At 40.2% G+C, this 18,954-nt stretch overlaps 1 protein-coding gene across 1 annotated transcript in view; it reads left to right on the plus strand.

Annotated features, from left to right (window-relative positions):
• The window catches only part of DTWD2 (DTW domain containing 2), a 279,568-nt gene extending 261,080 nt beyond the window's left edge, over positions 1–18,488 (plus strand). The window contains exons 6-7 of the mRNA XM_068271669.1: positions 13,524–13,652; positions 18,090–18,488. Coding sequence (XP_068127770.1) covers positions 13,524–13,652; positions 18,090–18,260 — 300 coding nt within the window. The 3' untranslated portion in view covers positions 18,261–18,488. The remainder of the gene's footprint in view (positions 1–13,523; positions 13,653–18,089) is intronic.
• Positions 18,489–18,954: the final 466 nt, after the last annotated feature.

Genomic DNA, 18,954 nt, shown 5'->3' on the forward strand with positions numbered 1-18,954 from the left:
TGGTCCCCCGCAGACATCCTGTGCCCGCGCAGCCACTCACCGATGTTTCGGCTCCGCCTCCAATTCACTTCTGGAATTTCAGACTTTAAAGTCTAAAAACCACTGCGTCTGCGTTGGCGTGTCCTCGCTCCTGCTGATGTCACCAGAAGCGTACTGTGCAGGCCCAGTATGGTGTAAGCCTGCGCAGTACGCTCCTGGTGACGTCAGCGTGAGCGAGGACACGGCAACGCAAGCGCAGTGGTTTTCAGACTTTAAAGTCTGAAATTCCAGAAGTGAACTGGAGGCGGGGCCGGAGCATCGGTGAGTGGCTGCGCGGGCACAGGATGTCTGCGGGGGACCATTAGAAGCCCCGGGTAACTTCAACTCATTTTCCCCGACCCCCCTACAGTATCCCTTTAAGAGAACCATCACTATTTGCCTGTATAGACTTTTTGTATACAAAAATAGAATCCATTTTTGTTCGGGATTCAACTACTCCTGAAGCAGAGCATTGAAGGCTTGATAATAAGGTTACAAATAGCATTAATGTATGATTCAGTAGGGAGAACTACAGTGCTGTGACTGAAAGGAAGACTGAAAAAAAATGTGTGTCCGGACCGTACCCACATAAGGAAAAAAAAATGAAAAACCTCATCTTAGTAATCATACAGGAGATCTTTGTATGACCATTTCTTTCTGTTTAAAATGCTTTGCGCTCTAACAGCAGAGCAAATCTCCTTTTCCATTTTGGTTATTTAGAGAATGGCTCAGGGTTTTCACACAACAGGTGATATGGCTGGAAATAAAGGATCTAGAATGCCAAAAGCCACGTCATGCAGGATTGATCGCCATCTGAAACGTATGGTCTTTAAAAACTGACAAAATAGTCTTTGAGAAGTATAAAAAGAGCTGATCTTGGACAACAAGGTCAAAAACCAGCAGTTACAAGAACACTGTTCTCACTGGCTTTGTGTGTAGAAGATGGGTTAAAAAGTCATTGATGTGTAATAAAAACATAAAGAACAGAATACACTTTGGAATGCTTTATGTAAACTGGTTCAGTGGTGTGTAGCAGTGAATCATGGCTTCCATTTGTGCTTCAAGCTACTTGCACACTGCATGAAATTCCAATTTTTAATAGTTAATTACATGCGATTCCGATTTTTAATCGTTACTGCATGCTGTGTTTTTTCTGCGTTTTTCTGTTGATAGCATTCAGGGAAAATTAGAATTGCAAGTCGGAATCAGAATTGCTAATCGGAATCGCAAATCGGATTTGCAGTGTGCAGGGAGCCTCGGAGACATCTTTGAAGAAATGGCGAGGAACATGTTGATTATTACTATTACTATAGATTTGTAAAAAGCCATCCTTTTTTGTGGTACTACGCAGAGTAAGATACAAACCTGGGTGCATGAAACATACAAACTCCATTCAGATGGTGTCCTGCCCAGATTTGAACCTAGAGATTCTACTAATGCAAGGTGAAAGTGCTATCCACTACTCTACTATTTAAAGGCTGGTTCACACTGGGGGTCGGTGATAGGCAAAGCGCTAGTGCAGTGTTAGCTTATGAGAATGTTCCCACAGCAGCATTTCAATCTTTAGGAAATCTAAATCTTACTGCATGTTTAGAGAGACATACTGAGGCTGTCATATTTATTTCCTGTTTTTTTTGCGTACTGCGAATGTGCAGAACAGGGGCGTAACTAGAATCACTGGGCCCCCCTGCAAAACTTTGGATGGGGCCCCCCAGCTGTCGTTGCTGGGGGTAGGGGGGGGGGGGTAGGGGAGGACTGGTGGTAGCCTGAGGTTAGAGAGGGGGGAGTCGGCCTGATGCTGTTTGTGTCTGCTGCTTCCCCTAAAAATGTCCCTAGAGGACCCCAGAGCCAGGGGCATCTCCCCCTAAGGGCACCTTTGCTGCGGCTGCATCCCTTGCAGGGGCTATTGTTTTACCCCTGGTGCAGAAAGCTCCCGGCTTCAGGAGCATAATGCCTGCCAGCTTTGCAGGGGTTGCCAATGCTGGCTGGAGGGACTCAGAAAGACGGCGCGGGTGCAAGATGACTCCAGGAGGCTGCAAGGAGCCCCAGTTAACTTAAACTGATTTTTTTTTACACTGTAGAGTTCCTTTAATGTGTACCTCAAGTGGCCAATGGACGGTGTGTTTAATTCACAGAATAGTGATAAGTTCCCTGCAAACACTTGGCTACCACATCTGCATTTTACAGTACATTAGGATTCGGAGCTGTGCCTAGGTGCAAGGTTTACAGTCCCCTAGAGTTGCCAATGATATGTATGCCGTATACATTCAGCACACTGTATTTCACCCTGTCCCCCAGCGGGCTCTCCCTCTGAAAATTAAACATGCAAGCTCTTAAACCGTCACTATACATTACAGACCGACTGGAGGAAAAATGTGATTTATGAATATTTGTAATGTAAATTATAGTAGTATAGTTTACACTGAGATTTCATGTCACGCTTATTTTTGTTTCTGAAGTGTACATTTTAATAATGCATCCACATCTTTTATTCATTTTGTGCATTTTACTTTATATGTAAACAAAGTGTACTATCTGTAACATTAAGAGAATGTTTAATTAGCACATTGTGCATTAAATTCAGTTTCTGGTCAAGGTTATTTAAGTAGATGGCTTTTTTTGTCTTGGGTTCATCTTTCCAACTTAATACTGATAAGTAAAAGCAGTCAACAAAGTGGAGTGTATGCACAAAAAAAACCCTGTAAAATTTCCATGCAAAGAAAACATGTGTAAATTGTACTAGGTGTTAAACTAACTACGTAATGCACCTTACTTAGTTTGCATTACTTGCGTCATGCAACACATACAATGCTTTTGTACAATGTGTTATTCAAATAGTCTCGTGTGTAAAATGTTAGTTGCGCAAATTATATAACCTGCAAGATGTGGTCTGCATACGACCAGTTATATTTACATGTTCTCATTGCTCCCTGAAATAGTACCATTTTTTAGTGTACAGGGAGTGCAGAATTATTAGGCAAGTTGTATTTTTGAGGAATCATTTTATTATTGAACAACAACAATGTTCTCAATGAACCCAAAAAACTCATTAATATCAAAGCTGAATATTTTTGAAAGTAGTTTTTAGTTTGTTTTTAGTTTTAGCTATTTTAGGGGGATATCTGTGTGTGCAGGTGACTATTACTGTGCATAATTATTAGGCAACTTAACAAAAACAAATATATACCCATTTCAATTATTTATTTTTACCAGTGAAACCAATATAACATCTCAACATTCACAAATATACATTTCTGACATTCAAAAACAAAACAAAAACAAATCAGTGACCAATATAGCCACCTTTCTTTGCAAGGACACTCAAAAGCCTGCCATCCATGGATTCTGTCAGTGTTTTGATCTGTTCACCATCAACATTGCGTGCAGCAGCAACCACTGCCTCCCAGACACTGTTCAGAGAGGTGTACTGTTTTCCCTCCTTGTAAATCTCACATCTTATGATGGACCACAGGTTCTCTATGGGGTTCAGATCAGGTGAACAAGGAGGCCACGTCATTAGTTTTTCTTCTTTTATACCCTTTCTTGCCAGCCACGCCGTGGAGTACTTGGACGCGTGTGATGGAGCATTATCCTGCATGAAAATCATGTTTTTCTTGAAGGATGCAGACTTCTTCCTGTACCACTGCTTGAAGAAGGTGTCTTCCAGAAACTGGCAGTGGGACTGGAAGTTGAGCTTGACTCCATCCTTAACCCGAAAAGGCCCCACAAGCTCATCTTTGATGATACCAGCCCAAACCAGTACTCAACCTCCACCTTGCTGGCGTCTGAGTCGGACTGGAGCTCTCTGCCCTTTACCAATCCAGCCACGGGCCCATCCATCTGGCCTATCAAGACTCACTCTCATTTCATCAGTCCATAAAACCTTAGAAAAATCTTGAGATATTTCTCGAGCCAGTCTTGACGTTTCAGCTTGTGTGTCTTGTTCAGTGGTGGTCGTCTTTCAGCCTTTCTTACCTTGGCCATGTCTCTGAGTATTGCACACCTTGTGCTTTTGGGCACTCCAGTGATGTTGCAGCTCTGAAATATGGCCAAACTGGTGGCAAGTGGCATCTTGGCAGCTGCACGCTTGACTTTTCTCAGTTCATGGGCAGTTATTTTGCGCCGTGGTTTTTCCACACGCTTCTTGCGACCCTGTTGACTATTTTGAATGAAACGTCTGATTGTTCGATGATCACGCTTCAGAAGCTTTGCAATTTTAAAAGTGCTGCATCCCTCTGCAAGATATCTCACTATTTTTGACTTTTCTGAGCCTGTCAAGTCCTTCTTTTGACCCATTTTGCCAAAGGAAAGGAAGTTGCCTAATAATTATGCACACCTGATATAGGGTGTTGATGTCATTAGACCACACCCCTTCTCATTACAGAGATGCACATCACCTAATATGCTTAATTGGTAGTAGGCTTTTGAGCCTATACAGCTTGGAGTAAGACAACATGCATAAAGAGGATTATGTGGTCAAAATACTCATTTGCCTAATAATTCTGCACTCCCTGTATAGACCCCTAGACTCCAGTGTCAGTTGGTTCAACCCACACAAAAGTGCTTTTAAAGTGAACCTGTACTGGAGAAAATGCAAAAAGTCAAAGTAATAAAAACCAGCACTGACAGTTTAGGACTCAAGGGTTATAGTAAGCAAAGATCAACTTTAAAGAGGAACTCCAGTGAAAATAATGTAATAAAAAAGTGCTTCTTTTTACAATAATTATGTATAATTGATTTAGTAAGTGTTTGCCCATTGTAAAACCTTTCCTCTCCCCGATTTACATTCTGACATTTATCACATGGTGACATTGTTACTGTGAGCAGGTTATGTAGCTGCTGCTATCTGTTTTGGCAGTTGGAGACAGCTGTAAATAGCTATTTCCCACAAGGTAACAAGGTTCACGGACAGGAAACTGCCAGAAGTACCACGGTCCTCAGAGCTTCTTGTGGGAGGGGTTTCACCACAATATTAGTCATACAGCGCCCCCTGATGGTCTGTTTGTGAAAAGGAACAGATTTCTCATGTAAAAGGGGGTATCAGCTACTGATTGGGATTAAGTTCAATTCTTGGTCGGAGTCTCTCTTTAAGATCCCAGCATTAGAGCACCCACTGTTTATCCTTCTCTGTTGACAAGTGTTATTCAGCGCATTGAGGGAGATAGAACTGATGGGTGTGTAAAAATAACAACCAGAATAACAGAGAATGGGACCAATCCAATTCACCTTTTCTTCTAAATGTTGTCCAAAGTAATATTTTCACATTATAAATAAAATACATTTTAAGCCAACAGCAAGCAAAAAAAAAAAAAAACAACGTAATTTTGACAACACTTTTTCAGCTACTTTTTGGTACCTTTTCACTTGCAGGTGCCAAAGTTATTTTAAACCGGAGATGAAAAATTATCTCATAAGAGATAATTTTCAGAAAAAAAAGTCAATTGGATGAAGCCCACTATGTGTAGCCATCCACACCCACCTCGTCTGAATTATCCTGGTAAACTACTGTACATCAAATGTTTTGAAAATCACAGAAAAAAAATCTTAAACCCTTGTAAAGCTGCAAAAAAAACAACAACAATCATGATAACGCTGGGCAACAATTTGGTTCATCATTTTTGCTAGATCTTCGCACAAATTAATCACAAATTATTAATTTGGTTGAAGGATATCTACTGGATATCTACTGGATGGACAGAACTTAAAAAAGTGATGGATGCACTTTTTGTTCCCTAGCCTCTGTGAGGATTTTGTTTCTGTAACTACATGTTTAGCTTTGGCAAACCTGGATAAAGAGCTTTGCTGGAGTTCAGTGAAAGTTTATCTGCCTTATGCATGCCTAAAGCATGGAGTTTGTCATCTTAGAACGCAACATTCACATCAACCCATTCTGTAAATGAGACTTGATTTACTTGTTGGAAGATCTGAGGCACATGCCCCAGGTACCAGAGACTTGTAACACCTTGGTCCCATCAGAGGACCGCTATCGCAAATTCTCAATTTTTCTGGTATGTATAGCTGCAGTTTACCGGTGGCTGTACTATTGCTGGAAGGATTAAAGAAAAATAAAAGCCTTATCTAAGCATAATTGACCTTTATTCTTTACTTTTGTACAGTAAACCATAACAGTGACAGCTATGGATTCCTACAGTTCAGAGAAAGGGTTGGCTTTAGAGCAGTTTACTATTAGCAGCCCCAGATGCTACTTTAAATTATGATAAACTTTGGTGAAGTAACCACTGGAGTAGTGATGTTCTAATAGTCAGTGATATTGTGGAGAACTGAGCTGGCTTGACTCTCTGGTCACAAGTTTTATGACACTCCAGTAAAAACATCAGTATAAATGATAGAGACTCAACCTACAGCCTCAAATACAATTACCTAACCAACTCTGGACACTTTTAAATCAAAACTAAAAAGCCACCTGTTTAGTCTGGCATTTATGATCACATAACTTTTTCCCCTGTACATATCACTATGTACTAATCTGAGACAAGCTTATGCGCTTTGCGTCCTACGAGAGACAAGGGCTTTAAAATTATTTCATTGTTGTTGTGGATAACACAAGGGGGGACGAGGCACCCAAGGTATGATACAACTGCATTAATACGGCTGAAATAAAAAAAAAGGAGATGGCGTACTTTAATGTAGTCAAATTGGTATGCCAGCAAATGAACTCTAATATGCACTGGCAACGCGTTTCGTAAGTCTATGCCCACTTCCTCGGGCCAAGTATAGTACCAAAGGAGTGCAGAGCCAAAGAGAAAGGCCACCTCATTTTTTCATTTTAGCTGTTTTTAACGTAGTTTTATCATACTTTGGCTGCATCCCACCCTCTGTCTGGAGGAGTGCTCTGTTTGGTCCGGTGTGGTGTGACCACCTCCAGAACCATCTAGTGATTTTGTACCAAGAGAGCGTCTGCGTCCAGCTGGTCTGGACACCCAAGTGGAGTCCGGTTTATACATCGCCACCTGTCTGCAGTGGTCGGTTGTCCTTCTGCAACTTTCCTTCATGAGTACTACACTTCACATCACATGTATCACCGCTTACAAATTGTGACTTATTGCACCACTGGGGCTCCCATTGTCTATGTGCTTTTTCTTTCCAGGGTGCTCTTTTATCACCCCTCACACCTGTGTGCATAGCTGTACCAAAATTCACACATCAGTTGTGCAATATTAGCTCCTACGTTATTATTAACATCTTCAGTGGTCATCATTAAAAAGTTATTTTGCATAGTCTATTTTCTGTGTTGTTGTGATGTGACTTCTGGTTTGCTGACAGATGTATGAAAGTAAACCTCTTCATTCATATTCAGACAATGACTACACACAGAAATGTAATCTACTGCCTTTCTGCTTCCTACGGAGTCAACAGAATCCGAGTACTCAGTATCACCACAGGGAAGTCACCAAGCTGCATACTGAAATAAAAACAGATTAGGGAGATATATCAGGGTATGGTTTAAAACAGAATAAAATATGTATAATTGGATGAACCGTGAAAAGTTCAAAGCCTGATCAGGTGGTCAGGGGGCCTCTGTTCACTCTTAATAAACTTTCTGCATACATTTAGCCATTTCATTCCTTAGCTTATTTCTGGCAGTGAATTTTAGAACTGTGTTTATGGTAATCCTATTACCAGTGTGCACTCCGTGACATGGCCATGATGCAAATAAACAGCTATGCTTATTTACTGTGATGCATAAACCAAGATATCAATGCATAACTGAACCTTACTGCTTCAGGTCATAGAAGTACGCTGACCCAGTCATTGCCTGGTGTGCACTAGCATTATTAAGATGTTAAATAAAAGTTTATGTAAGTAATGTTCTTTCCAAACTTAAAAGAAAAGCAATGTAAAAAAAAATAATCAGAAAAACGAGTAATTAAAAGTACATCATTGCTGTGCTAAGTGTTTAAAGTACACCTGAACTCTTGCACAGGACAGAAGAAAACAGAGAAATGCACCCTGTATGTATTTAGAGGGTTTAACTTGTCTAATCCCCCCTCATCTGTAACCAATCACAAATTGTAATTTGATCTCCTAGCTGCATCAACTCGCTGCCTCGGCAGAGTAGCTAATTTGTAAACACAGGGTGTTAACCCTATGTCTGCTTCCATGAAAGCAGGAAGTAGATTTATTGCAGATGTATTACAGAATTTGTATCAGTTGTAACAAAGAAATGTTTTTCTTTACAGGTTATTATGCTGCTTCTTTAAAGGGAACCTAAACTGAGGAGGATATGGATTTTTCCTTTTAAAATAATACCAGTTGCCTGACTCTCCTGCTGATCCTGTGTCTCTAATACTTTAAGCCCCTCAACAAGCATGCAGATCAGGTGCTCTGACTGAAGTCAGACTGGATTAGCTGCATGCTTGTTTCAAGTGTGTGAGTATGACACTACTGCAGCCAAAGAGATCAGCAGGACTGCCAGGCAACTGGTATTGTTTAAAAGTAAACATCCATATCCCTCTCAGTTAAGGTGCCCTTTAAAGAGAAACTCAGACCAAAAATTGAACTTTATCCCAATCAGTAGCTGATACCCCCTTTTACATGAGAAATCTATTCCTTTTCACAAACAGACCATCAGGGGGCGCTGTATGACTGATATTGTGGTGAAACCCCTTCCACAAGAAGCCCCTCCCACAAGAAAAGTACGTACTTTTTTTTTGGCAGTTTCCTATCTGTGAACCTTGTTACATTGTGGAAAATAGCTGTTACAGCTGTTTCCAACTGCCAAAAACCATGCAGCAGCTTCATCACTTGCCAACACTAAAATGTTCATTGGAGTTCCTCTTTAACTATTTGACATTCCTGGACGTGAAACTCACGTCCAGGAAGCCATGTGCGCTCCTGCGCGTCCACGCGGCCGATCGCGCGCGTGCACGCGCGCTCCCGGCCGGCGGTTTGTTAGCCAGTGAATCGGGCAACGGTGCCCGATCACTGATTCCTCTCCCCCGCAGAAAAAGCGACAGCTTCTCTCGGAAGCTACGCTTTTTCTGCTTCCTATGTCGCTCTAAGCGTACGTGGTACGCTTAGAGTGACGTCACTGTAAACAACTCATGGCTGCCATCTTGTGGCCAAAAAGTAAACTACATCTAAATGTTAAATAAAAATAAAAATACACATATATTTACAAAAAAAAAATACAATTTCAATCCCACCCTCCCAAAAATACCCACATAAAATGTTTAATAATAAAAAAAAAAAAACATTACAATTAAAAAAAAAAAAGAACACAAATATTTACCTAAGGGTCTAAACTTTTTAAATATCTATGTAAAGATGAAATATTTCTTTTTTTTTTTTTATTATAAGCTTGTAAATAGTGATGAATGCAAAACGGAAAAAATGCACTTTTATTTCCAAATAAAATATTGTCGCCATACATTGTGATAGGGACATAATTTAAATGGTGTAATAAACGGGACAAATGGGCATATACAATACGTGGGTTTTAATTATGGAGGCATGTATTATTTTAAAACTATAATTGCCGAAAAGTGAGAAATAATGATTTGTTTCCGTTTTCTTCTTATTCTTCCTTTTAAAATGCATTTACAGTAAAGTGGCTCTTAGTAAAATGTACCCCCCAAAGAAAGCCTAATTGGTGGCGGAAAAAACAAGATATAGATCAGTTCATTGTGATAAGTAGTAATAAAGTTATAGGCTAATGAATGGGAGGTGAACATTGTTCGGATGCATGAAGCGAAAAACGACTGAATGCGAACTGGTTAAGTACTTAAAGTTCAACTGTAGCTATTATTTTTTTCTTTTTTTAGATGCAGAGGGGAATGACTATTTCAGGATTTTAACACTATCTGCACATGTCTAGTACCTCTGACAAATTATATGATTGCTGGAAGAGGTGTACTTATGATCACCTGTGACCGCTGCATGGGGAGGGTTAACTTACGCAGAAGTCTTTGGGCGTCTACGTTACATTACGCGTGCTAGGAGTAATGAAAGCCAAGTTGCATTACTCACTACTGGGCTTCCTCTTTCAGGCCGGAAGGAGGAAGCGCGGTTGCCTGGCTGTCCTGGTGATCCTCTGCCTCTAATACTTTTAGCCATAGACACTGAACAAGCATGCAGCATATCAGGTGTATCTTACATACAGTGGAGGAAATAATTATTTGACCCCTCACTGATTTTGTAAGTTTGTCCAATGGCAAAGAAATGAAAAGTCTCAGAACAGTATCATTTCAATGGTAGGTTTATTTTAACAGTGGCAGATAGCACATCAAAAGGAAAATCGAAAAAATAACCTTAAATAAAAGATAGCAACTGATTTGCATTTCATTGAGTGAAATAAGTTTTTGAACCCTCTAACAATAAAAGACTTAATACTTAGTGGAAAAACCCTTGTTTGCAAGCACAGAGGTCAAACGTTTCTTGTAATTGATGACCAAGTTTGCACACATTTTAGGAGGAATGTTGGTCCACTCCTCTTTGCAGATCATCTCTAAATCCCTAAGGTTTCGAGGCTGTCTCTGTGCAACTCTGAGCTTGAGCTCCCTCCATAGGTTTTCTATTGGATTAAGGTCCGGAGACTGACTAGGCCACTCCATGACCTTAATGTGCTTCTTCTTGAGCCACTCCTTTGTTGCCTTTGCTGTATGTTTTGGGTCATTGTCGTGCTGGACACCCATCCACGACCCATTTTCAGTTTCCTGGCAGAGGGAAGGAGGTTGTCGTTCAGGATTTCACGATACATGGCTCCGTCCATTTTCCCGTTAATGCGATTAAGTTGTCCTGTGCCCTTAGCAGAAAAACACCCCCAAAGCAAAATGTTTCCACCCCCATGCTTGACGGTGGGGACGGTGTTTTAGGGGTCATAGGCAGCATTTTTCTTCCTCCAAACACAGCGAGTTGAGTTAATGCCAAAGAGCTCTATTTTGGTCTCATCAGACCACAGCACCTTCTCCCAGTCACTCACAGAATCATTCAGGTGTTCATTGGCAAACTTCAGACGGGCCTGCACATGTGCCTTCTTGAGCAGGGGGACCTTGCGATCCCTGCAGGATTTTAATCCATTGCGGTGTAATGTGTTTCCAATGGTTTTCTTGGTGACTGTGGTCCCTGCTAATTTGAGGTCATTCACTAACTCCTCCCGTGTAGTTCTAGGATGCTTTTTCACCTTTCTCAGAACCATTGACACCCCACGAGGTGAGATCTTGCGTGGAGCCCCAGAGCGAGGTCGATTGGTGGTCATTTTGTGCTCCTTCCATTTTCGAACAATCGCACCAACAGTTGTCACCTTCTCTCCCAGCTTCTTGCTAATGGTTTTGTAGCCCATTCCAGCCTTATGCAGGTCTACAATTTTGCCTCTGACATCCTTGGACAGCTCTTTGGTCTTTCTCATGTTGGAGAGTTTGGAGTCTGCTTGATTGATTGATTCTGTGGACAGGTGTCTTTTATACAGGTGACTAGTTAAGACAGGTGTCCTTAATGAGGGTGACTAATTGAGTAGAGGTGTCTAACCACTCTGTGGGAGCCAGAACTCTTAATGGTTGGTAGGGGTTCAAAAACTTATTTCACTCAATGAAATGCAAATCAGTTGCTATCATTTATTTAAGGTTATTTTTTCGATTTTCCTTTTGATGTGCTATCTGCCACTGTTAAAATAAACCTACCATTGAAATGATACTGTTCTGAGACTTTTCATTTCTTTGTCATTGGACAAACTTAAAAAATCAGTGAGGGGTCAAATAATTATTTCCTCCACTGTATATCTGATGAGATTAACCACATACTTATTATCAGGTGAACGATTCACACACTACTGCAGCCAACTAAAGCAGCAGGACTGCTAGGCAATGGTAATAAATTTTTGTAGCCTCCATATCCCTCTCACCTCAGGTATCCTTTAAAGAGAATATGTACTCTACTTTACAGCAAAAAGCATACCATTCTATTCATTATGTTCTCCTGGGCCCCTCTGTGCTGTTTCTGCCACTCTGCTGCAATCCTGGCTTGTAATTAACAGTTTTAGGCAGTGTTTACAAACAAACTAACCAGCTTGTGATAGGCTCACATAAGCAGAGTGTGTGAGTCATACAGAGCCTGCAGGGGGCCTGCAGAGGGTGTGTATCACTTCTATCCAATCACAAGCAGCCCTGCACATTCTACACATTCCAGCCTTAACCCGACAAAGCCGACAGAAGAAAACAGATTAGATCATATAACAGAGATAACACAGCCACTGTGCAATTAGGAAAGGCTGCAGTAAGCCAGAGCACATTAGAACAGGCAAAGGAACTTATAGGATAGAAGAACTAAGGCTGAAAATTTTGTTACAGAGTCTCTTTAAGAAGAGCAGCAGCTACATAGACAATGACAATCTGATAACACTTTTTATTTTTTATATTTATTGCAGTCTGTGCAGACTCCAGGATTGCTTTTATGTCCATACTAGATATGGTTTAAATGGACAAAGTAGACAACATGTCCCCCGTCTTTTCAAAGTGCCTGATAAGTCCCATAGACACATACATTTTCAGGTGCTTCTCTCATTTGCGGCCACAGTTAGTTTATGTATAGATAGGCTTTCCATTGTATTTTGTGAATGTAATTAATAGCTTCTAGACTTAGGGTTCCTGTTATAACTTTTTCATGAGAGGTTTAGCATTTTTTTCAATAAAACGTTATTTCAAATAAGCCCATTGTTAATCGAGCGATAAGAGGGGGAAAAAAAGAAAGAAATCTTAACTAAATGGCATATATGACTACTTTATTGAGGGAAGAAGAGAGATATTTTTCATAGCTGAACTTTGGATGAAAAGATTTTGAATGAGAAAGTGGTTTTCAGTCCTCACATGTGCTCGCAAAATGTGATTCATTTTTATATCTTTCCTGCTTGCTGGGAGGAAAAGGGCTATCAAGGTTAATCCTTGTTTTAATGGTATTATACTGCAAGTGATATTTAGCCATTCTTGAAAGCGAGTTCTATAGGGATTATGATTAAATAATACATTAGTCTGCTTTTAATTTATTAAAAAGAAGACAAAAATTTGTACCGAAATAAAAATGTTCCGGACTTCTGTTGATGATCTTCATAGAACGTTTGGTTTAGACGCTTTTAATGTTAAATTAGATTTTCTTAGCTTTTGCAGTAAAGAGTTATGTACTCTCAGAAGTTTTCTAACTATTCTTTTTCAGAATGAAATAAATCAGAAGCTATTACTATCTAAAAACCATCTCGATTGAGCACATTTAATTTCGTCGTTATGGGAGCTCTTGAGAGGCAACTGTATCTATTCAGCTGGTACAAGATAGCAGTAAAAATATTCATTGTAGGGCTAATAAGTTTATTTAATAAATACTCCAAGGTCCACTGTGCAATGAAGAAACCATAGCAACAAGTGAGAATAGAATATTCTGGCCGGACCAGTTCAGGATAGATCATGATTGGTTGCTATGGATACAGCATTGTTTTATTGAATATGTCCATAAATGATCATTTTCTCTGATTGCTTTTCTTTTTTTCTTTTTTAAAACAGGTTCAGTTAAAGTCAACTATATCAAGTCAATATGTTATTCGAACTCAACCTACTAATACTTGTCTTTCCACGCTCGAATGTGCTGCTATTGCCCTTTCAATAATGGAGAACAATACTGTGATTCAAGAGGTAGGTATCAAAATGGGTCTGTCATAAAAAGAAAAAACAGATAGTTAAAGTGGAATTACACTCACAATAAAATTTAGTTGTAATGCATTAAACACATTAAAAAATTAAACATTACAAGACTGCTCTGATGCAATTTGAATGAATATTTACAACTCACTGAAGCTAATGGATATCATTGTCAGCTGTAGGACAAATTATCTGATTGACTTTATTAATGAGCAAATAAATGAGAGAAAGTTATCTCAAAATTCAATTATGCACTATTGCTATAGAAGAAAGGTCATGATGATGGCCCTCCAAAAATGTGTGTGGCAATAACGGCAGTAATTTTAGTTAGCATGAAGAGTGAAATATGCAGCATAGAAAGTATTTAAGGATTTGTATGTGACTGGGACAGCCATTTTCATAGCCTGTACTGAGAAGTATTTATCTGTAGTAGTTAGGACAGAAACCAGACTGGAGGTGATTGATGGAGGTAAAGGAAGAGACAAAGGCCTTATCTTTTCAGAACAAAATGAATAAATCCCTTAAAGGATATGAAGGTTAACCAAAAAAAGGTTGCCTGAAATCATTTAAAGTACACTTCCTTCTTAACCCCCTTGCTGGTCCAATTCCCGCGGCAAGGGGCAGCAGAGCACTTTTTATTTTTTATTTTTTTTAAATCATGTAGCGAGCCCAGGGCGGGACAGGGCGGGATGACGTGACCGACGTCATGGACGTCGGGACGTCAGAGGGAATCCCGATCCACCCCTCAGCGCTGCCTGGCACTGATTGGCCAGGCTGCGCAAGGGGTCTGGAGGGGGGGGGGTGGCGCGGCGGATCGGGTGGGTAGCAGCGGTGATCGGATGTTACAAGCAGCTAGCAAAGTGCTAGATGCATGTAACAAAAAAAATTATGCAAATCGGCCCAGCGGGACCTGAGAAATCCTCCTGCGCAGGTTACCCCGAGCTGAGCTCGGGATAACCGGCAAGGAGGTTAAAGGTCCAAGTGTACCAAGCTAGATGTATGTTTGATATAATACTTCGGAATACCAAGATCTCTTATTTGAAGATACTGAAGCATTTATAGGCCTTATAGGTATAACGATTTTGGTTTCAAACACACTCTGACTGGTATGTGTGGATCATAAATCCCACATTTTAAAACATTACTTTTAGTATGTCTAAAATTTGCTGAAAATTCAAGGGATGTATAAAGTGCTACATAAACAGTGCAGGTGGTCATCAAATAGTAACGTACATGTGGGTTGTGGCCACGAGTATGCATGAGTTAGTGCAAAGTCCACCTGGACACACCTGGAACTGCACTAAATGATCAGTGACTAAAAACGAAGAAAAAGTTCCCGACTTGTTTCATCCCCATGGGGGTGTAGTTACAAAGTATTAATACATAAAGTGCTGTACATGACAGCAAACAACATTTTTACATTGGAGAACAGACATAAGTTTTGGAAAGCCCATGATAAAGCTTTACCATTACAAGGGGTATAGCATAGTTGTGGCAACCAAAACATGAGGCATGTCTACCTCCACTACATCCGTAATTTACATTGTCAGAAGAGCTGTGTGGTTAAAAAACTGTGCATATGATAACACTTCCAAAACTAAACTGTGTGGCTTTCTCTTTGAATGTAAATATTTATTTAGATAGGAGCTAGAGTCTGTTTTGGCCAAGTCAGCTGTTAAACGTAAGCAATTTTAAAAGTTCTTGCTGGTAAGAAGAAGAGATTGACCCAGAAATTAGATTTTCAGGCAAATCAATAACCTAACTAGTGCAAATTTAAAAACATAAAAGTTGATCCTTCGCAAGCCTGATCTTTGGCAATCCTACACCTTCCCAAGAAAAATAAATGATGAGATGGCCCCAGCAGAGGTGACTCTGCCTCCTTCTTCATCAGTGGGGCGAAATTTGTATTTCAAATAATTCAGGATGGCTACCAATTGGAGATGTCCTCTCTCTTCCTCCCTCTTGAAGATACATCACTAACATGAGCAAAAAACTCTTCCGAAGTTGTAGGTCTCAAATAATTAATTGCGGTATTTCTAAGTCAGGGTTTGAGAGTTCAGGTTCCATATACCAACATACTGTAGCTGTGGCATGTATTCCTGCATGTTCCTCGTCCACAAGCCTCCAGGCAAATTCTGTCTCATCATAAACTTATGTTCCTTGAACAGGTTACTTCTACACAATAAATTCTATCTGTGAATCATTTATTCAGACTGACTTATACCATTACAAGGTACAATCATTAAAGCGGTTTAACACCCAGCATTACAACTTTGCTTTAAAAGATTGCTTACAGCTTACAAACTATTATGCCAGATTTTTTTTTAAGCAGAAATTCACTGAATGGGTTAAACATGACATTTTAGTGTTGGATTTAACTAGGAATCCGCATCCGTTCTTATCTTTTAGTTACAAATGTATCTTTATTTGGAATACAAATAGACCTTTGAAAAGCCTGCCGGGGAAGCCCTCTTTGTTCTCTCAGAGCAGTGTTTGTTTGTTACATTGTAGATAGATACATTTGTAACTAAACAAGCAAGCACGGAGGAGGATTTCTAGCTAAATGCAGCACTAAAATGTCATGTTTAATCCATTCAGTGAATTTCTGCTAAAAAAAAAATCTGGCATAATAGTTTATAAGCTGTAAGCAATCTTTTAAAGCAAAGTTGAAATGCTGGGTGTTAGACCACTTTAAAAAGCTAGACCTACAGAATATCTATTTCAATGTCTAAATTACTAAGAACCATGAACAATTCCAAAGGTTTGACATAAGGGAACGCAGCCAAGTTCACCATTTCCAGTTTCAGGATCTCCCCTTTAGGCTTGCATCGGCACCATGGATCTTTATAAACACTATGGCTGAATCCATGCCTTACCTTCACTTTAACAACATAAACATCATCCCATATGATTTCCTGATGTTGGCATCTATAGGTTTTAATGGAAATTTTTGAAAATCTCAGCTGATAATAAATTTAATAGAGTCCAGTCTAGCCCCCACAGAACAGATAATTTTAAATGTGCTACAGATAAATTATTCTGTTTCCAGAATTCCAGAATTATTCTTCCTGTAGTCAAGGTATCAAAAGGAACTGCTGCAGTTCCCAAAACGAAATCAGTAACGAAAATATATATATTTTTTAAAAACTCTTTGATGGGGGCTAATGGCTTCAGCTATTTTCGCAGTGTTATTTACTCAACTTCATTTTAGTCTGCAGCAGAAGTTTCTTCTTTCAATCTGGGAAAAATTCTCCCCACACCCTTTTTCTTAATTAAATAGATTAATGACACTCCTACATAGTCAGAAAGCAGAGCTAACATCTTACAACTGTGACTTCATAAACTAGACTTCCTGTCAAGAAGCCAGAATTCTGGCTCATCTTTTGAGTTTTATGGTACAGTTCTAAGGTAAAGTTCAGAATTCTTAGTTGATAAAGAATTCTCACTTTTAATTTAATTGTATATTCATAAACATTAGCTCAAATTTCTTTAATGAAATTCAGGATCGAAGGAATGAGAGATGAAGTTTAATCTCTTTAACATCAGCATACTAGAAGATGTTTCTATTTTCCTGCAAGAGTGTTTATTTTTCGCCTATTATTTTATAGTGTTTTCACATAATGGGTTGTTTATGGGACCACAACCTAGTTTAATTTAGAACTTGGCTATTTATTTTTCATAACGAGAAAAACCAAGTTAAAGGACTTACGAGCCCAAACAGCTAAAAAAAGATAAGTACCTTATTCAGTTTTAAATGCACGGAGGACGCCGTCCGCGCCCTCCGTGCAGTTCCGCCGGGTCCCCGCAGTCTGATCGCCCCCCGTGCCGCTCCCGACCCCACGGACGGGGTCGGGCTCCCCTTCCTCTCCTAAGATGGCCGCCGGAGCTGGCCGCGGCTGCGCAGTCCGCATACGCGTTAGTGCGGCTGCGCAGCTCTAGGGCCCTCCCCCCCCGATCCACGCACAGTAGCGTGGATCGAGGGGGGAGGCCCTAGAGCTGCGCAGCCGCACTAACGCGTATGCGGACTGCGCAGCTGCGGCCGGCTCCGGCGGCCATCTTAGGAGAGGAAGGGGAGCCCGACCCCGTCCGTGGGGTCGGGAGCGGCACGGGGGGCGATCAGACTGCGGGGACCCGGCGGAACTGCACGGAGGGCGCGGACGGCGTCCTCCGTGCATTTAAAACTGAATAAGGTACTTATCTTTTTTTAGCTTTTTGGGCTCGTAAGTCCTTTAAGAAATGTGGAGTATAGATATCACTGTAGAAGTAGCAGTAATTGTCGCAGAGATTTTGAATCACATAGAGGTGTTCCAGGATAAATGTGCAGCCTTGACTAGTAGTAGACAGAATAGGGAACTGTAAAAATACAGTTTTAGCAATTTATCTTTAATATGTTTCCAGTATTGATTTATTTCATCCTCTTAAATTTGGCAGACAATCCTCCGTCCTCTCCAAGCACTGTGCTCCTTCCAGCTACAGCATGGTGCTCAGATTCATCACAGCAAGGAACATCTACTTAAAAGTGGACAGTACAAAAAGCCAATGCCAAAAAATAAGAGGAAGCTGAAGAAGATGGAGCTTTTGGTTAACAATGTTAAAATCTAGTGTTTTTTTTTTCCTCTCATCTTTTTAATATGGTGCTATGGAAGTTTACATCAAATTTTTAACGAATTATACAGAGTATTGATGTGAAGTGTGATGAGGTCCTAAGCAACACACGTTATTGTACATGGGTCCAAGATCAATAGAGTTTAATCTTCTTAGCTAGGACCTTTAACCACCCTAACCCATTTAGATACATAACTTAAAAAGGGCCCTATGGCGAAAAATTGTAAAATTTAAAATATGTGCAGACATAGACAAATTAGTAGTACGTTTTCCAGAGTAAAATGAGCCATAAATTACATTTCTCCTATGTTGCTGTCACTTACAGTAGGTAGTTGAAATCTGACAGAAGCGACAGATTTTGGACTAGTCTATCTCTTCATAGTGGATTCTCAGCAAGGCTTTTATTCTTTATAAAGATTTTCCCTAGAAAGGATTTAAACAATGATGCTAGCCAGCTTTCCTGCTCGCTACACAGTTTTTTGGCAGTTGGATAAAGCAACTGCCATTTACTAAGTGCTTTTGAAAATAAATAAATCCCTGAGAATCCCCCCCCCCCCAAGAAGAGATGGACTAGTCCAAAACCTGTCGCTACTGTCAGATTCTACTACCTACTGTAAGTGACAGCAGCATAGGAGAAAAGTAATTTATGGCTCATTTTACTCTGGAAAAAAACGTACTTCTTATTTGTTTA

This window comes from Hyperolius riggenbachi, chromosome 1 (assembly GCF_040937935.1).
Source record: "Hyperolius riggenbachi isolate aHypRig1 chromosome 1, aHypRig1.pri, whole genome shotgun sequence".
NCBI lineage: Eukaryota > Metazoa > Chordata > Amphibia > Anura > Hyperoliidae > Hyperolius > Hyperolius riggenbachi.